The 18,467-nt window shown below is 38.8% G+C and overlaps 1 protein-coding gene across 1 annotated transcript in view; it reads right to left on the reverse strand.

Annotated features, from left to right (window-relative positions):
* Positions 1-1,223: 1,223 nt before the first annotated feature.
* Positions 1,224-18,467, reverse strand: part of vax2 (ventral anterior homeobox 2) — a 29,172-nt gene continuing 11,928 nt past the window's right edge. Inside the window, 1 exon segment of the mRNA XM_042512709.1 lies at positions 1,224-1,933. Coding sequence (XP_042368643.1) covers positions 1,436-1,933 — 498 coding nt within the window. The 3' untranslated portion in view covers positions 1,224-1,435.

Below are 18,467 nucleotides of genomic sequence, written 5' to 3' on the forward strand. Positions count from 1 at the left end.
CCTAACAAAGTACTTTTGGTGCCTAAACCCAGCAGTGTCTTTACCACGTAGTTTCAAAATAACACATGCCACCACCACGTAATGCGGTTTTCAGAGGTTGTGGTCATTTTACATATTTCTGTGAGATCACGTTGGGTAAAATATAAGCAAATTCTACAGGTGTCATAGCTCATTGTGACGTTATACATACTCATCCCAACTAGTGCTGCAACTAATGGTTATTATCAATTTATCTGTCAATTAAATCCTGGATTAATCATTCAGTCTGGGAAAAAAAAGAAAAAAGACTGGTGATTTACTGTCATAAATAATGAAGAAAATATTTGGGTATTTTAGCTTGAAATTTTACAAAAAAAGTCAATTAATCATCAAAATTGCTGCAAACTAATTTTCTGTCGCTGGACTTAATGATTAAATCAACTAATTGTTGCAACTCTAAACAAGATGTGAAACAGAAATCTCTGGATTGAGTTTTCACTAACTTGAAAAGTGATTTTTTATTTTCGGCCTGAACAAACCTGGATCTTATTTAACAAGAGTGTCTTCTGTGGATCAGATACTGAGAAGTTAATCTGGGCTCAAAGGTCGTTTCTCTGACTTGCTTCGGTGATTGGAGGACACCTCCAAAGCTCAATCCATAAATGCTTTGGCAGAGTCTAACCAGCGTCTTCTCCTCTGATCTTTTATATTAAACTATCGGATCCAGATATGTGATTTTTGCACCATTTTGTCCAGATCCTACCACATTATTATTTCATACACAAACACAACCAAATAAAGAATTTACAAAACTACTGCTGGACACCAAACAGACTGATATTAAAATGCTACGATTCTTTTTTTTAAGTGTTTCTTCCATATTGTGATAGCACATTAACTAAAATCAAACATGGCCACTTGTACGGGAATATGTACTGAAATGTGTACAAACTGCTCTCTTTGAAATACCACTCTTCTCATTCAGACACTGATTCAGTCTGAACTTTCCATGTCAAGTATTTTTTTTTTCCTGAACAGTAAATGAAGGCCTGTATAGAGAGAAAAACCACACACACAAACTCACTGGACAAAGAGTGAAGAGTCACTTGAAACCACTGCGAAGAGAGTGGTGATAAAAGCATCTGTCTGTCAGGGTTCACGCAACATACACACACGGCATTTTTTGCAAAAAATTCACAAGTTTCTTTTTTTTTTTTTTTTAAACATCTCCGTCACATCTCGTCCTTTTTTTTCACCATTTTGTGTCAGTGTGCTCATCAGTGCTGTGGCACAAAATGGTGCCTGGTTTCTTCTTTTTTCACATTTCTCATGATCCAGGTCGCTTTCTTTCCCCGTCTGCTGAAGCTCAAATGTCAAACAGGCGGCGGGGTGAACGACTGGGGAGAGGCGCTCACACAAAACAAGTCCTCTAGCGTCCTAACGAGGGACACGTTACTTAAGAAACTGTCTTCTTCCCCCCCAGATCTGCCTCCTTCCTGTCCAGCCGCATGTACGGCTCAAAAGCTGAAGAGCCGCAGCCGTAAGCAGACGTCAGTTCATGATGAGCGCCTCCCAGCAGCGGCATGGAGAAGCAGAGGGAGTGCGGCGGTGGCACGCCCAGACGCGGTGAAGGCGGGGTGCCACCCAGCGAAGGCAGCGACAGCCCGAAAGTCCCCCCTGGTAGGGAGTTTGGAGGAGTGCTGCTGCTGATCCCCGGAGAGGTGGAGGAGCCTCCGCCCGGGCTGCTCAGCAGGGAGCCGTTTGCTGGGTGTGGTGGAGGCCCCAGGAGGGAGTTAGGTGGCGGGGCGGGGCCCGACAGGAGGCGGCCCTGCTCCAAAAGACGCAGGATGTTGCAGGTGGCCAACGACTCGTTTGAGGAGGAGGAGCGTTTGTCTGAATCCTTGGTGGTGTCCTTCTTCTGTTTGGTCCGGCGGTTTTGGAACCACACCTTGACCTGCAAAGACCACGAAGAAACAGAAGAATCAGGCAAAGAACGAGTTAAATCAGAAATAAACATTGCATTCTCATCCTGTGTTGTCAGTTGCATCAAGTATTGCTGTGAATGGGTTTACACTGGAGTTAGCTAAAGGCCCAGTGCGTCGTATAAAGATGCTAAAGTCAACTTGGCCAAACTGGTATGGTATAAATTTCCATTTCCATTCACAAGCTCCACTGATTTATTTGAGCTAATATGTTGTTGATGGCGTCCTATATATTCTGTTTTGATGTGAACCCATGCAAAACAAATTTCTTCCATGTGGGACAATAAAGAAAACGTTGAGGCTTGAACCTAGAAGGTGTCTGTAGCGTCAGTATCACATGCCGGGGGGTGTGAAAAAGCTGCAAAACTGAGGTCGTGGGAATGAAAACAGGCTGAAATGACTAAACTTTAAGGCTTTTTTCATGGATCAGACTCAAAACGAGAAGTTTTATATGTTCTTTACATCATAAAAGTAATTTAATCTCTTTGCTTTTATGCCAGTTTTGTACATTTTAAAGTTATACTGTCTTTATGTTGAACCACAAATCTTCTGCTGCTAAAAGTGATTCATGAACTATTCACCCTTCTCCTTCGTTTTAACATCATACCGTGCGCAGATCACGGATGTTTCACTAACTAACACGAACTCACGCCGACATTATCCCCTTCACATGCCCAAAAGTTGATAGTTTGCACAGGCTGAACACACGTGTGGCTGCCTTCTTTGTGACCTCTGCTTGATGCATATCTTTGCTCGTAGCATGCTCTGCGAGCTCACGGTTGCGAGCGGGGAGAGCACGCAACACCTTCGCAGCAAACCGGCGATACACGCATAAATCTGTGCAGAACAAGCAGAGATGCTGTAATCCCTTGGTGCCAGCCATTGGATCAACTCTGTTGTGTTTCTCCTCACATTTGATCACGGTTGGGCCCGAGCACTTTATCTGCGCTTACACTACAAGGCTCTAACAGGCTGGAAATGTACATATGGGGACAGGCAGTGATATCAAAGCTTTATAGCAGAGTGGGAATATTATCAGTCACGATACGAAGTCTAAATATAGGAGAAAATGGTGAACCGAGGTGTGCATATGCTCAGAAATCAAGCTTTTGTGGATCTAGAGGGAAAGAAAATTTTAAAAAACACAAAAAAGTCATAATGTGCACTGTCGTCTTCTGTCACGGCAGCAAATTTGAGAGTTTCACCACACGAGGCATCACGCCACCCGCAGCAGATTGTAGAAAAGCTCGGTGAACTCTGCCTGTCCTCGCTCGCCGTGTTTAATTGATGGAGTGCAGCATAGCTTTAATGTATAGCGTGTGGAAAAGTCAGGGCTGGGTGGGATGTTGATTGGAGGGCACGGTGGGGTCACAGAAGATCGCTGCACGGAGAGCCACCTCTGAGAGGAATCACACACATGAATAATGTATACCATCCTGACCGAGTTTCACCACAGAGTTTAACCCCCACTGTGTGGCATGCAGGGTGGGTAATAGTTTGTACTTATTGTCTTATGAGGAGAATTTAAAAATTGAAATATTGCTACTGCCTTGTTATGATAAACAGCTTAACCCTTTGAAACCTGGATCGACATGACTTGTCTTGTTAGACGCCTCTCACAAGCATTTAAACCTTTGAACCCTGAAACTGGTTTTTGTTTCTTTTTAAAAACGTGGAATTTGGCAGAACATTTCCTGCAAATTGCAAGAAATTGGTGGATTAAGTTAGATTTTTTTTACTTAGGGAAAATGTCCTATATGAACTATATTTACAATTATCATTATTATATATATATTTATTTTTTTTACATATTTATTGTAATTTTTAAGCAGTTGTTTTAAGGTCATTACCTTTATTGTTTTGTTACTTTCCTGTTGTTTTTTGTTTGTTTGTTTGTTTTGTTTTGTTTTATTGCAAATTTTCAGGTACATTTTACTATTTTCTTGCTAATTTCTTGGCCATTTCTTCCCATGTCTTTGAAAGAAAGCACGTCAGTTTGCCACAGTTTCAAATCCTTTCTTTTCATCTTTTCTCTTGTATTATGCATAGTCATTACTGCACAAATTATTCAAACTAAAGCGATCAAGTGTGGAAAGCAAAGGAACTAAAGCAGTCCTGAAGTAGTTAGTTATTCAGGAGACAAACTTTTCCTGTTAAAACCAGAATTATTAAATTTTTCAATCAGTCAATGTAAACATCAAAAAAGCCTGATAAAAAATAGCTGATTAATAGTTATTAATCACAAAAAAGATGTTTGTTTCAATAGATATCAGGGGAACAGATGAGTGTGTTACACCAGACAACAAACATGTTTATCTCTCCTCTCTTTTCCACTCATCCTCACCTTTGCACAACACCAGTTTATCCACCACTGAAGTTATTTATGCACACGACTGACTGCCACCAGCCTCTTCGCGATTTTTCGTAGAAACCCAGTAATCTAATCCCTGATAAGTGGGGATTGACGACAGCAGACGACTTAAAAGGAAACTCTTGTAACAGCAGAAATGCGTAAGCCTGTGAAGGGTTGGTGGATTGATTGATAAAAAGTTTCATAAGCGTTTTTTATGGTTGCACAACAGCCAAAGAAACAACGCATAAAGGAACGATGTATGAAGGTGCCGTTCAATGCAAACACAGCAGGACTGAGTGAGCGCACACACATCCACAGAGGTCACATGTGGGCTGAGCATGCGACAGTCACACACACACACACACGCACGCACACAGTGAGCGAACCTCTCACATGACCCCATTTATCTGTAAGACCCAGCGCTCTGTCAGTGCACCTTTTGGTTTCGCTGTGTGGGTGTAGTATAGAAAAACGATTCTGTGTTGATATCTGAAAAAAATTTAAGGTTGATAGACTCTGAATTGTGTCTTAACTTTACTTCAAAGGATCATCAAACACACTGTGAGCGTGTGTGACTTTCAGTTTTATCTCAGCTTGCTCTTAGATCAGGGTCAGACTGGTACGAAAAAAAATCACACTGACTTCTTGGGAACGGTTCTGCAGCTAAATCACAAATGTTGCTGCACCTAACAACACACCGACGCTGTTCTGTATTTTTTTTTTTTAAACTTGTCTCTTACTGTGGATTGTGCTGCACAAACTGTTGGAGAAGCTTTGTCATGTGTGCACACAAGGTGTTTAAATTTCTCTTGAATGTCTTTTTAATAGAATATGAATTGCCAAAAAATGTTAATGAGCCCTGCCAGTAAAAAATAGTTTCAGTGTGTGTGTGTGTGTGTGTGTGTGTGTGTGTTTGGGAGAGAGAGAGAGAGATCGTGGTGATGAGTGTTTCTAGGTGGGAATGAGGATAAAAAAAATGTATTTTATCTACACACAACTGCACATATACCACATGAAAATCATTGTGTAATCGTTTAGAAAAGACGGCAGGAAAAAATTTAAAAAAATATTTTTCATTTTAATTAAGACCCCCAAAAAAACATTCAAAAAAGGAAAAAAAAGAAATGCAAAATAAAAAATATATATGGCAAAAAATATATCCACTTCCTCCTCAGTAACCTGCTAATCTACCTAAACAAACTTCATCAACTACAAATACACCTCTGCTTAAAAGGTGATGATATGTCAACGGCAGCTACAGTGTGGTTCAGGGAACGTACAGTATTATGTTCATTATGTTCATTTTTAGGCTTGTTCTTGGGTTTCTACTAAAACATGTTTACATTCTTTAACGTTCAAAAAAATGTTTTCCTCATATTGTCTGTACCGGACGTGTGCATTCACACTCTGCTTAGTTTCAGCTCCTGTCTCTTTAAAAGCAAATCAGTTTTTTTTTTGTGAACCAACACAGGTTTCTGTGCATGCAGGCTACATAAACGCTCGCAGCGGCGTGCCTGAAGCAGATGACCTTATAAAGAAGTCCATCACAGGCTGATATCAGCTTGTTTTGAAAGCACAGTTTAGGAAAGGATTGGGGTTATGTTAAATAAACAGTCCATTTTCATTGTGAACATGTCAAATGCCGCCACTTGGTTAGTGATTTCGAAAGACACTGATGCCAAAAGTCACATTTTACAGCGGTACGATACCCCAGCTGACAGCGTCAGCCTTTAACACAGCCAGATGGCACCTGCTGCGGCGGTATGATACACCAGTAGACAGCATCAGCTAGAAACACTGCCAGTAACAACATAATATAAGAAACTGGAAAGTCCCTAAAGGGTGCATGAGAGGGACAGTGGATTGGTCCAACAAACCCTGGATCTTCACCAGGGAGCCTGCTTTACTTCCAGTATGAATGTTGAGCCAAACCATTATGTTTTTTTTTTGTTTTTCTCAAAACCTATCCACCTGCATTCATTGCACAAGGAAGCAGATGTTAATTTAAGGTTTTAGAGGCGTTGTAAGTTTATATTGAAAGAAATGTATGCATCTAGTGAGCATAAAATGAACGTTTCCTGTGAAAACGGGTGTATTTTGAAAAAAGCCCACTGCATTTAACAGGCATAAATTGGCACGCCGTCCAAAAACATCAACAAACACAAGACGATAGCTAGCACGTAGCAAACAGATGTAAACAGCACTGGCCAAGTGGCGATATTTAATGCATTGAGATGAGAATGAGTTGAAATTAACTGGTTATATACTGTTATATACTGATAGTGTAAAGCAGCTGCGACACTTGATGAAGGTGTTTATAGATATAAAACATTCAGCCTTACTACATGACAGGAACTATTTCCTGCACTGGCACTGGATGCTCGTTTCTTTTCTAGTCTGTAGCGTGTTAACTCAGCACCTTCGTGCAGCTGGTACCAGTTTATCTTCTAAAACACCAGAGTGACGAGGCACTCGCCTAATTGGGTGGCATAGGTTATAAGCCAAAAATAGCTGTTGATAGTGTGGAGGTAATCAGGCTGATAACTACAGTATCACTGCACTCTAAAGGCTCAACCGGCAGCTGGGGTGAGTGAGATCATAGTTTCGGCTACTGACCACGACACAAATAATGGGATCGGAGAGGATCCACCAGCTCAGAGATAAATAACTGACGCCAGCAGGTCTTACTGTAAAGACCCAAAAGAGGCACAGAGGGAGGGAGAGATGGAGATAAGAGGGGAGGAGGAGGGAGGGCGGGAGATGACAGGAGGGCGGGATAAGCAGCAGAAATTATCTCTGTGTCGCCGTTTCTATATTCCTTCCTCGTTAGCTCACACACCGCCTCTCTGAAATCTCTCGCTCTGTACTTTACTCATGCGCCATCGCCTGCCAAACACCCACATCCCTTTAAAAGCTTTCACTACAGATGAAACTCCCAACCAATCCCTCGCCTTTATCCCCGCCGCTGTGGGCGGGGCTCAGTCTTCTGTTCACATCACAGCCCTCCTATCCGTTCCCGGGGGAGAAAGGGAAAAAAAAAAAGCTTGCTGGTGTTTTATAGGGATTTTATTAGAGGGGAAAATCATGAGAGGAGAAGAAGGCAAAGCTGCCTTTGGTACATCTACACTATTGGATGTAAATCCTTTTTAATGGGATCCAGGGTTCAGAGAAGGGGCAGAGATTACTGAGAGAGATCTGCATCTGACGTGACCTGCATTTGCCCCGGCCTCGCCCTCTGTGCTCCGCACTGCACTCTGGTCTGCTGGGGCGAGGCCGGGGCGCAGGGGGAGCCCGAGTGAGGAGGTGAGGACTGAGGGGAGGGTGGCAAAACCGAGACTGGTGAAAGTTTAGGCGTGAATGTCATTGTGTGGTCAAGCACAGTGGTTCCCAACCGGTCCAGATTTCCTCTAAAACCCCCTCAGACATACATTTAGTGCAAACTACACTGTGCAATGGATCTAGGAAACTCGGGTACAACGTAAAGTTTGATGCATGTGCGATTACATCACCTGCTGAATCGCAGGCTACAACCTACGTCCATCGACGTCAATACGCAAAAACAAAACATCATCAGCGCGTCATCCATCTACGGTGAGGGAAAAACGTAAACAAACATGAATGGAGCCCTCGTTATAGCTGCATTTATGTGTGACGAAAAAAAGTCTGAAGAAGAGGAGGAGAATGTGGACGCGGTTGTTGCTGACGAAAAGAGGCCGACTTTGCACACCAATTTTTCTGACAGCCCAAAATCACGCAGTGTAAACTGGGCTTTAATCACTGGCTCAAGGTCTACACATCAGATAAATTACCACATATTCAGTGTTTTTTTCTCAAAATGTAACAACCGTTGGCTAAGAAGACAAACAAGAATAAAAATAAAATAAAAGCTCTGCGCTGGAAATTCACTGTACTTCAAAATATAGTGGTGTTTTTTTTACAAATTTGACACGTTCATGGGTCACTTGCGGTCCATTTAGAATGGACCTGTGACCCATTTTTGGGCTGCGACCCATTGATTGAACACTGATGGTCCTGTTTTTGTTAATTGTTGACTGATTACTACTGAAGACGTACATCTTTACAAATGCCTAAAAAAATACATCAACCCAATCACCAGTTTCTGGTCATTTTTCTCTCTTTTATTGTGTTTTATTCTTGTGATCATTTCCTAATTTTTCATGCGTTACATTTTTTTTAATTTCCAGGTCACCTTTTACCTATTTTTTGCAATTTTATAATTGTTTCCTTGAATTTTTTTTTTTAAGAATTAACCCTTTTTGCTGAAAGGTTCAAATAATAAAGTGTGCAAGAAGCAGCTGTGGACGACAAAATCAGAGAGATGGGACGTCAGTGGGCCAGACGAAAGCCAACCAGACTAAAGATAGGGGATCAAAAATGAGAGGATGGGGTAAATGTGCAGGGCGGGGTAAATTCAAGGTCAGGGCGAGATGATCGGGCCTCTCATGCATGAATACACAGGCCAGTCGGGCAGAGGTTAGCCAATGGGAGGCCTGCGCTGTGAACCCAGACAGCTGCAAGGAGAGCGGCACAAACTGGGCTAGAGGTAGAAAGGTTAAGCCAGCTCAAGACCCAGTGTACAGATCAACTGGGCATCCATATGTGTCCATTCAATAAACCGGCTCAGCTCCGCCTCGACATGATCCCAAGCTGGAATAAGGATGCTTGTTTAGATGTTTGTATAATTCTCCCTCCGGTATATTTATCGCTGTGTTTTTAATCACTTTAGTGCGATGCATTAAAGCTGAACTGACCTAAGCTACGACGACGGAGAGCATTAACGGAAACATCGCACTCTACCGCCCGGCTGTGTAATGCCGATAATGCAGAGTGAAATGCAGGATTGTGACGGTAAAGTCTTTAAGAAGGACACTTGGTGACAGTCTTTCACACTTTCTATGACCCCTCCAGCCGCTCGCTGCTCCCGCGGTGACCCCGTTCAGACCCCCTGATCCCAGGCATGTGATGAGCCGCGGCACACAATGAAAACAACTGTACCAGGCGGCCATTCAACTGGATGTAACAGACCAATGGATACTCAACTGTATGTAATGTAATGCAACAATGGCGATGTATGTGACGGGCCAGTGGTCGCCTTTATCGGAGAAACCAGAGAGTAATGGGCGGAACCGGTGACCTACTCAATCATGTGTGATGGACCCAAACATCGGCCTTTTTGTCCAAAAACTGTTACAGATTATATTAATGACACCAGAGCCAATTATTTACAGTTAAGCGATGGAGTTTGATAATAAAAGCCGTTTGTATCTGCAAGTTTAACTCTAACTTACAGGTTAATGGAACAAACAGATGCACCAGTGACTCCAGAAACAACACTAAGCGGGTTTCCATTAACACTCATATTGCTCAAATTGAAATTGTGAATATAAAATATGCCTAATGGAAACATGTCAATTTAAAAAAACAACAACTCCCATTTATCGTAAAAAAAAACTTTTTTCGCTCGCATGAGATGGTAATTCAGGTGATTCAAAAAAGCAATATTTCAAATACATAATTGTGGTTTGCAGAAATGTAAAATGCCAACATTTATTCTGGCGACTGGGCTGTATTTTCCCAAAGCAAGCTTTGACGAAAAGCTTGTCTACCTCAAGCTAAATAACGGCTTAAATAGACTTAATTATAAAATTTCCAGGGTTATTTTTACAGCACAGTAGCTTAAAATCTCTGAGGTCAGCTGACCATTGACTTTGTATGCAGGGGTGTGTAGACATGCATATAAACAACACACATGAACTTTTAACATGAATAAAAAGTGGGGTTTTTTAGGGGTTTTTTTTTTTAGAGAAGAGGTACTTTTCATGATCCTTTTTTAAAACTGTACTTTCTTACTTTTACTTGAGTAGGTTCCTCAAACAGTTATTTTTTCACTTTTAGTTCATTTATTTTTTTATGGAAGTAATTGTACTTTTACTTCAGTACAGATTTTCATTAGTCTACCCAACCGGTGTTAATATGAAAGGAGACTTTGTAACAATTTACCCCCAAATCAGCTGCCACTTTCAAAACGGATGCTCTTTTTTTCATACAAAACAAAATATTGTCTCGTTTATAGTTTTGATGCAACCATTATTTATTTCATATCGACTCGAGATAATATTTCATTTAATTTGCATTTGTTTTTTTCTTGTTATTCTTTTTTATTATCTATTTTATATATATTTTGTTAATTTATACATTATTTTATTACATTTTATTATTTTTTAAAATTAATTAATTTATTTAATGCTTTGATAAATCTGCCTTAAAGAGGCCTTTATGTACATTGTATCTATCCTCTGTAAGGACACTAATGTGGGTGCAGGATCACAGCGATATTACTGTATGCTGGGAACCTCTTGTGTGAAAATATCTTATTTTTTTTATATTATTCATTAAGTTCTTTCTTTATTTATTTATTCATTTATTTATTTTATAATGAATAATTTGTTCTTTAATATACTTTCACCATTTTGTCATTTGTCATATGTATATGTAACTCTATTTGTCATGGTTTAGGTTGATGTAGACACTGTTTTTTCTTTTTGACTGAAAAAAGAAAATGTGAAAACTGATGCTCTTTTGTTAAGTGTTTTTTTTCTATTGTGTTTTTTTTTCTACTATTTTGTCTTGCTGATATTTTCTGTGACATCCTTTTTATTCTGAAGATTATGGAGGTTGTGTCATAAAATAGCCATGTAAACAGGGCCGTGGCTGCCTTTAAGGTCACCGAGGACACGACTTCTAGGATTTTAAAGGAATAAAGTGGTTTTAGTATTTCTCCACATGAATTATATCTCTAGCATTGTGGAGTTTGTTTATGTTTTTTTTTTCTTTTTCAAATCCATCAGCATTAAGATTACAAAACCATAGATCACAAACAGTCGCTTCATGTGATATAACAGCCTGGTTCAGCTCTTTAAGTCATTTTCCACAAACCCATCCAGCACTGTTAAATCTGATTTTACTGGAATAAAAAAATCTAGGAACTGACTGCCTTGAAAAATGTAAATAATGTATGTCAGTAAAAGAGAAGACAGAAATATACACACTCTGGGAAATCCCCTGAACCAAAGCAATTCTTTTATACAGTTTTTTAATCTTTCAGTGTACCCTTTTAAGCATTTGTACACTATGTATGAAATTATGTATCATTAATATCATTGTCATATTTATAATTACTGTGTTTTTTGTTTCTTTTGTTTGTGTGTTGATTTATGTAATTTGAAATGTTGGGACTGTAGGTGGGAGGGACGTACAGTAGCTTTTTTTTCTTTTGCTTCTATAAGAAGTAGCACAACTAAATAAATAAAAGTAAAAATAAAAGTATTTTAAAAAATAAAATTGTAAGTACATATAACTATAAATCTTAATTTATGTTTATTTTATATCAAATTGCTATGTTTATTTAGAATTTAGTTAATGTGATTAATTTTTTAAGTTGTTGCAACTTAAAAATGACAAGTTTGGTTAAATTAATCTTTTGAAGTTTTAGCAACATCAAGTTTGCTGGTTGCAAACTAGTAAATCACATTTGCGTTTTCTTAAACATGTTTACAAAACAGAACTTGCAGATCTCCTTAATTCATCATTTGTGAAATCCTCTTTGTCACGATCAAGTTAAGTCAGACTAACTTTGTTTACTGAGTTGCAAACACTCAGACAGAACAAGGTATTTTATTTGTTGTTTCTAAATTGCGTCAACTTCACATAATTAAGTCAATATAGCTAAAGTTAAGTAAACTTAACAATTAGATATAAATTAAACATAAATTATGAGTAATAGTTATATTTACTTTCCTTTTTCAAGGCAATTACTTTCCAAGATTATTTTCAGTAAAATCAGATTTTATAGCGTATTTGTATGAAATGAATTAAGGTTTGAATAATATTTAGGCATAACTGTAGCTGAAAATGGACACAGGAGTTTGAAAACAGTCTCAAAAGACAAAAAAAAGCATCAGTTTGGTGCCAGCGACTGTAGGAAATCGATGCTTTCCTCTGTGGGGCGAGAAGTAAATAAAGCTACATTTTAAGTAAACTTTACATTAGATATGATAAAACAACAATAACTGTCATATTTACTTGCCTTTTTCAAGGCAAGTAAGATCAACTTGTCAGATTTTACAGTGAAGCAGCATCCATCCTTTGGCTGCCGTCCTCACCTCCATCATCCGCGCTCACACCTGCGCCAGTATCACCGCCACCACACCTCCAAGCCCCATCCATCACCTAACTTCGCCCGAACAAACCCAATCCGGTGCTCCATCACCGGAGCACATGTCTGGCCAGGTTCAGCCAGGGGTTAACCCCGTCTTATAGAATCGCTGGTAGATATGGCTGCCTAATCCTCCTTAGTGCAAAAGCACTTGGGACTGTTATGAGGCCCACCTATCCGCCCCCCCGCCCCTTTACGCCGCTCCTCCTGTCCGAGCAAACCTCATAAGGTTCAGATAACTTGTTTGTTTTTTTTAAATCATACTCAGCATCTTGTTTATTATCTAACATTTTAATATTTTTATATGTGTAGTTATTTTTCTAACTATTGTATTGTTCTTTCGCTGCTTATTCTTTACCTCATAGCTGCTGCAACATTGTGAATTTCCCCACATGGGACTAATAAAGGATTATCTTATCTTATTTTATAACAGCCTCCACCTCCTCCCTTCCTGTCAGAGATGTGCCATTCGCCAAAGAAATCAGCGGGAGGTCAAATGTGGTCCATGACTTCTCTTGCATGTCACCCCGCAGTCACTCAAATCACCTTCGGTATTATAAGAGGGTTTTTTTTTGTTCTTTTAGGAATCAGATTTGATTTTGTTGTCACAGCTGGCAAAAGAAAGACACAGAGGTCTTAAAAACGAGGACGGTTTCACAACTCAGGTGCCTGATTTTGGGTTTTCGTAAATGCACATCACTCTTTTATCCCTTTATTTTATAAACACAACACAACTTCTACTGCATATGTCTGTTCTGCAAGAGAGATCCATAATTCAAGGTTACTACGTTTTGTTTTTCCTGTTCAAAGTTTTGTTTTTTGGGGGGGCGGGTAAAGTAAAAACTTTCTATTTCTTTTCTACTTCTCTCTACTTGAGGCTTATACTCGTTTTTTATCCCGTAAAAGTACTGAAATTAGATTAATTTATGTTAGAGGACATAGATGCTGTACAGTGTTCCTGCTTTAGTCGTTATTTATTTTTATTTTCTACATTTTATTTATGTATTAATTTTGTCATGTATCATTCTTGACAGACACTAATGCTAGTTATTTGCTGGTATGGATTTTTTCATCATTTTATTTTGGTTGTTGCTATGTATCCTTCCTTCCTGGCAAATTTGTTTGTTGTTGATTCGTTTTTATTTAACTTTTTCATCAGTTTATTGTTTTATTGTTGTTAAACACACTGCTGCCAGTTTGTTTGGACGTTTTTGCACTTCAGAGTTGTTGTTGTTTATATAATTGTTGTTTATTTGTTGTTATGCTGAATCATTCTTGCTAGACACTACTGCTAGCTATGGACTTTTGGGGGGTAATTTTACTGTTTATTTTTTAATTTTTTGCTGCTTATCATTCCAGTATGACACATCTGGAAGTTATTTGTTTTATGGGTTTTTTTTATTGTTGTTGTCATTGTTGTTGTTGAGTTGCTGTACAATGTTTTGAGTGACGAAAGATTTGTTCATATTTATAGGCAGCTGCGTCTTTTTTCATGTATTTTGGGCTCCTGGTGAATTTATACTTTATCAAACTGACAAATGAAAAGTCAAACCTCCTAAACAAGAACATAAAAATGCCATTCTGCATAAAGAGTACTTTCACTTTGGATACTTTAAGCACACTTCGCCAAAAATACTTATGACACAAAGTGGATGACCTTTGACCTTTAAGGGCAACTTGGGCACTCATTGTCTGTGTGTGTGTGTGTGTGTGTGTGTGTGTGCATGTGTTGTGTGTGTTTTTACTGTGTGTGAAAACCTCTTGTATCCAATTTTGCTGATTTCCCTGTTTTCACATCAGTTGAAGGATTACACGGTCCTCTATATGTTTGGAAAATTACACCATCACACACACACACACACACACAACACACACACACACACACACACACACACACACACACACACACACACACACACACACACACACACACACACACTTCACTCTGTTAGAAGCTGATGAAACAAGTCAATTCAACCTGAGAGAGTGATGAAGGACAAAGGCAAATACGGCTTAATTGCCATTATGTCCTTCTGATTATCTAATCAGTTGATTTGATAATCAGAGCCTTGCGGGTTTCTTCCTCCTGACCATCAGCCAGGCGGACAAAAGTTCTGTGGACGATGCTCTCGCTTTAGGTCACCACAGTGTAAAGAGGAAAAGAGTTTCTTTACAACACGAAGCCCAAACATTTTAACTGAAAGCACAAAGCAGCGAGTGTTTCTCCGTCTGTCTGCGTCCCTTCCTATCTCTTTCTCTATTCTGACTGTTCGGACAATCCCCGCTCTGTGCCGCCTCCTCTCTGCTACATCTGCACAGCTATACGTCATGGCCGGGTCCTCTATGCTCCAGACAAGTGGCCAGACACCGTCTGTCTGGGCCGTCATGGAGAACAATACACACAACGAGGACATTCACTGTACGTAGACGAACACATAAACACAAGTTGTCATCTCGTCGCCTCTCGCCTCGGTCTGCAGAGGAAAGCAGAGATTTCCTGCAGTACCTGGCACCAAAGTGATGCTTTTTTTGTATTTTGAGGCACTTTTCAGGCCAAGAGATAACTACAGTTTCCACTTACAATTAGGATGATGCCTAAATATTATTCAGTCCTTAATTCAGATCATACAAACGCACCATAAAATCTGACAAGGTGATCGTTGAAATCAATCGTCTTGAAAGAGGAAAGTAAATATCACTATTCATCTGAATTTATGGTTAATTTATATTTAATTGTTAAGTTTACTTAAAATGTAGCTGTATTTACTTACTTTTGTGAAGTTGTTGCAACTTAAAAATGTCTAGTGAAATCAGCACGTTCTTTTTAAGTGTTTACAACTTCACTAAACCAAGTTAAGTCTGACTTAACTTAATCATGACAAAGAGGATTTTGCCAATAATTAAGTTAAGAAAACTGTATGTTATATTTTGTTACCATTTCAAATATGCTAGTTTGCAACCAGCAGAATACAGATATATAGCACAAAAAAGGAAAAGTTGCAAAAACTTACAAAGATTGATTTAATTAAACGTGCCATTTTAAGTTGCAACAACTAAGTAAAAATAACTTAATTTTAAGTAAACTTAACAAGATATGAAGTAAACATAAATGAAGACTTATAATTATATTTACTTACACTTTTCAAGGTAATCAGTTTCCTAGATCGTTTATGTAAAATCATTATGTCGAATTTTAAAGTGTCCTCCTGGATTAAATTTGAAACCACAGGCAGGTAACTTCTTAACAGGGAATTTAGATTTGACAGGTTTTATAAGAGGTCATAAGGGTCACCTAGTTTTTAAAGAGCCTGACTCTCTGGCTTCTTCACTCTGCCAATAATAACACTGCTCATTAGGGATGTCCCGATCAAGTTTTTTTTGCCATGTCAGCTGACATTGAGTGCTGATCCTATACCTGAATTTACCTGGATAACACAGCCACAAAATGTAAGTGTCCAGTACTTTAAAGTGATTTTAAGTTCTACGTGTATATGCTTGACAGATAACAGCTCTGAAATGCAATGCAAGAAAAAAAAAATGCCTGCAGTTCCTGAGAGTTTTTAACTTTAATTTTGCAAAAAATAATAGAGTAAACAAACTAAAAAGTATTTTTAAATGCTCTTATCACAATTCAACTTACTGCTACATAAAAAAGTAAACAAACTAAAATATCTTCAGAAATTCCTTTTGAATCCATTTAGTGTAGCCTTGTAATAAAAGTACAAATCACTAGAAATGCGTATGTAATCACTATTCCACTTCAAAGTAGTGTTATAGTTTAACTTTAAAATCCTCAGTCACAGCAAATAAAAGCCTGTCACAACTCTATTACAGCATTACAGTAAAACTAGCTCACTAAAAATGTTTTTTTTTTTGTAATTCCACATTAAATGGTGTGGCAACATGAGTTTAACATAAAAAAATCAGTTTCCACATACCAGAGTAGCAGCTTTACAATAAAACCTGAATATCTTCCGCAGATCGCGCTCTCCATTTACGACACCTGACGTAAACAAAGATCGGGCGATCCTGATCGATTCAAAAATGTGTTGTTGGGCCCGATACTGATTCTTTCTATTTGATCGGGACATCCCTGCTGCTCATATCTTTTATTCATAGATAGATTACTAAACAGTGCTTCATATGTTAAAAAAAAGGGGGCCCTGACCTCTGACCTCCCTCCGTGCTGCAGAAAACCACAAGACACAAACACACAAGACAGCAGCAACAAGCATCATCTTAAAGTTTCCACAGCCGTCACTAAACTGCGCTCGAGGCTGTTTGGTATCAAAGAGTCGTCGGTCTGAGAGGAAAGACAGCAGGCAGAACATGAGAGGAAGTGTGACGCTGATCTCAGATGACTCGCACACCTGTCGGAGGTCAGCTGCTTCACATTACAGCAGGTGGTGGTCTTGAATCATATCAAGCACATGAGGACATGAACTAAAAATGTGTTTTCTGCAGGTAAATCAGGGAAGAAGTGGCTGCACACGCTCTGACACAATAACAACACTCACCATAATGAATGCTTCCATGACAAAAATGTTTCTTGTCTTCATTTATATTGCCTGAATTTGCCCCTTTGAGCTAATAAAAAGCTATGAAATGTTAAATCTCTTTAGTATCTGGTGCTCCTTTTAATGTAGCTTCTATTGTGCATTGTGTTTTTATGTGTTTTTATGTTTTTAATGTGTTTTTTGTGCCCTTTTGATAGCAAATTTTACCTTTTGTATGTAAAAATGATAAAGACAATAAAGTATTTTCTACTTTATTCTACGTATCTCTATTCTTATAGTAGGTACATGGTTTTGTTTACTATTTCTTAAGTTAAAAAAAAATTATTCTGGACACTGAAATTATAACATCACTGATGATGTTAGCAGGGATTTTGACCAGAGTTCATGTTGGATGCATGGACTTTCAATGAAGTACATTTACTCAAGTACTGCGCTTAAGTACAATTTTTTGGCACTTACTTGAGTATTTCAAAATTTATGGTACTTTGTACTTATTCTGCAGAAAATTACTTTGCATATTTAGAAACAACCTAAGGGCAAAGATTTGATTTCATCATGGGGGGCGGGAGGTGAGTGAGACCACGCGTTTTAGTATTTTAAACCCCTCATGAAAGTGACTCGGAATCGCAAACAAAATTAGTCCAACACACACACACACACACACACGCGCGCACACATACAAACACACACAAACACACACACGTGAAACAGGAGGTTTGGGGTCCTCCCCCAGGAAATTTTGAGCATTCATTTCTTAATTTCCTGCATTCTGGTGAATTTTCTGCATGAATTTGTGGTGGAAACTCCTTTAATTTTGCCTCTGCTACTTCTTATTGGGGGGGACAAATGCACTCGTTCGAAATGTTAAAGGGGGTGTATCCTGTGCCCTCCCCAGCCACACCCAGCATGCACTTGTCCCCTTCAATAAAAACATAGTAACAAGTAGCAAAATACAGTTACACCATATTTTGATACATAAAAGGTGCATATTGGTACATAAAAATTCACCACAATGCAGGAAATTAAATAATTAATGCTCAAAATTTCTTGAGGACGTACCTCAAATCCCCCATTGTATGTGTCCCTCCTCAATGTTAAAATTAAATTACACACTTGCAAACTCACATAAACTAAATCCCTCAAACAACAGCATCTGAATGAGAAAGATGTGGTTGTGCAGCCAAAATGTGACATTTGCAAACAACCAAAGGACCAAAAACACACACATCTGCACGCTGTAAATACAGGTGGTGGCTGCACTTTTTGAGAGTGTGTGTCTACACACAGCTGATTACATTCATTCTTATCATTTTATGCTTATTCTTAAATCGAAAAATCATTTTAAAAGGAATTACTCAACTAATTTTCTACAGTAGAGTGTTTGAGTGGTTAGTTTCAGA

This window comes from Plectropomus leopardus, chromosome 23, assembly GCF_008729295.1.
Source record: "Plectropomus leopardus isolate mb chromosome 23, YSFRI_Pleo_2.0, whole genome shotgun sequence".
In the NCBI taxonomy this organism is placed as follows: domain Eukaryota; kingdom Metazoa; phylum Chordata; class Actinopteri; order Perciformes; family Serranidae; genus Plectropomus; species Plectropomus leopardus.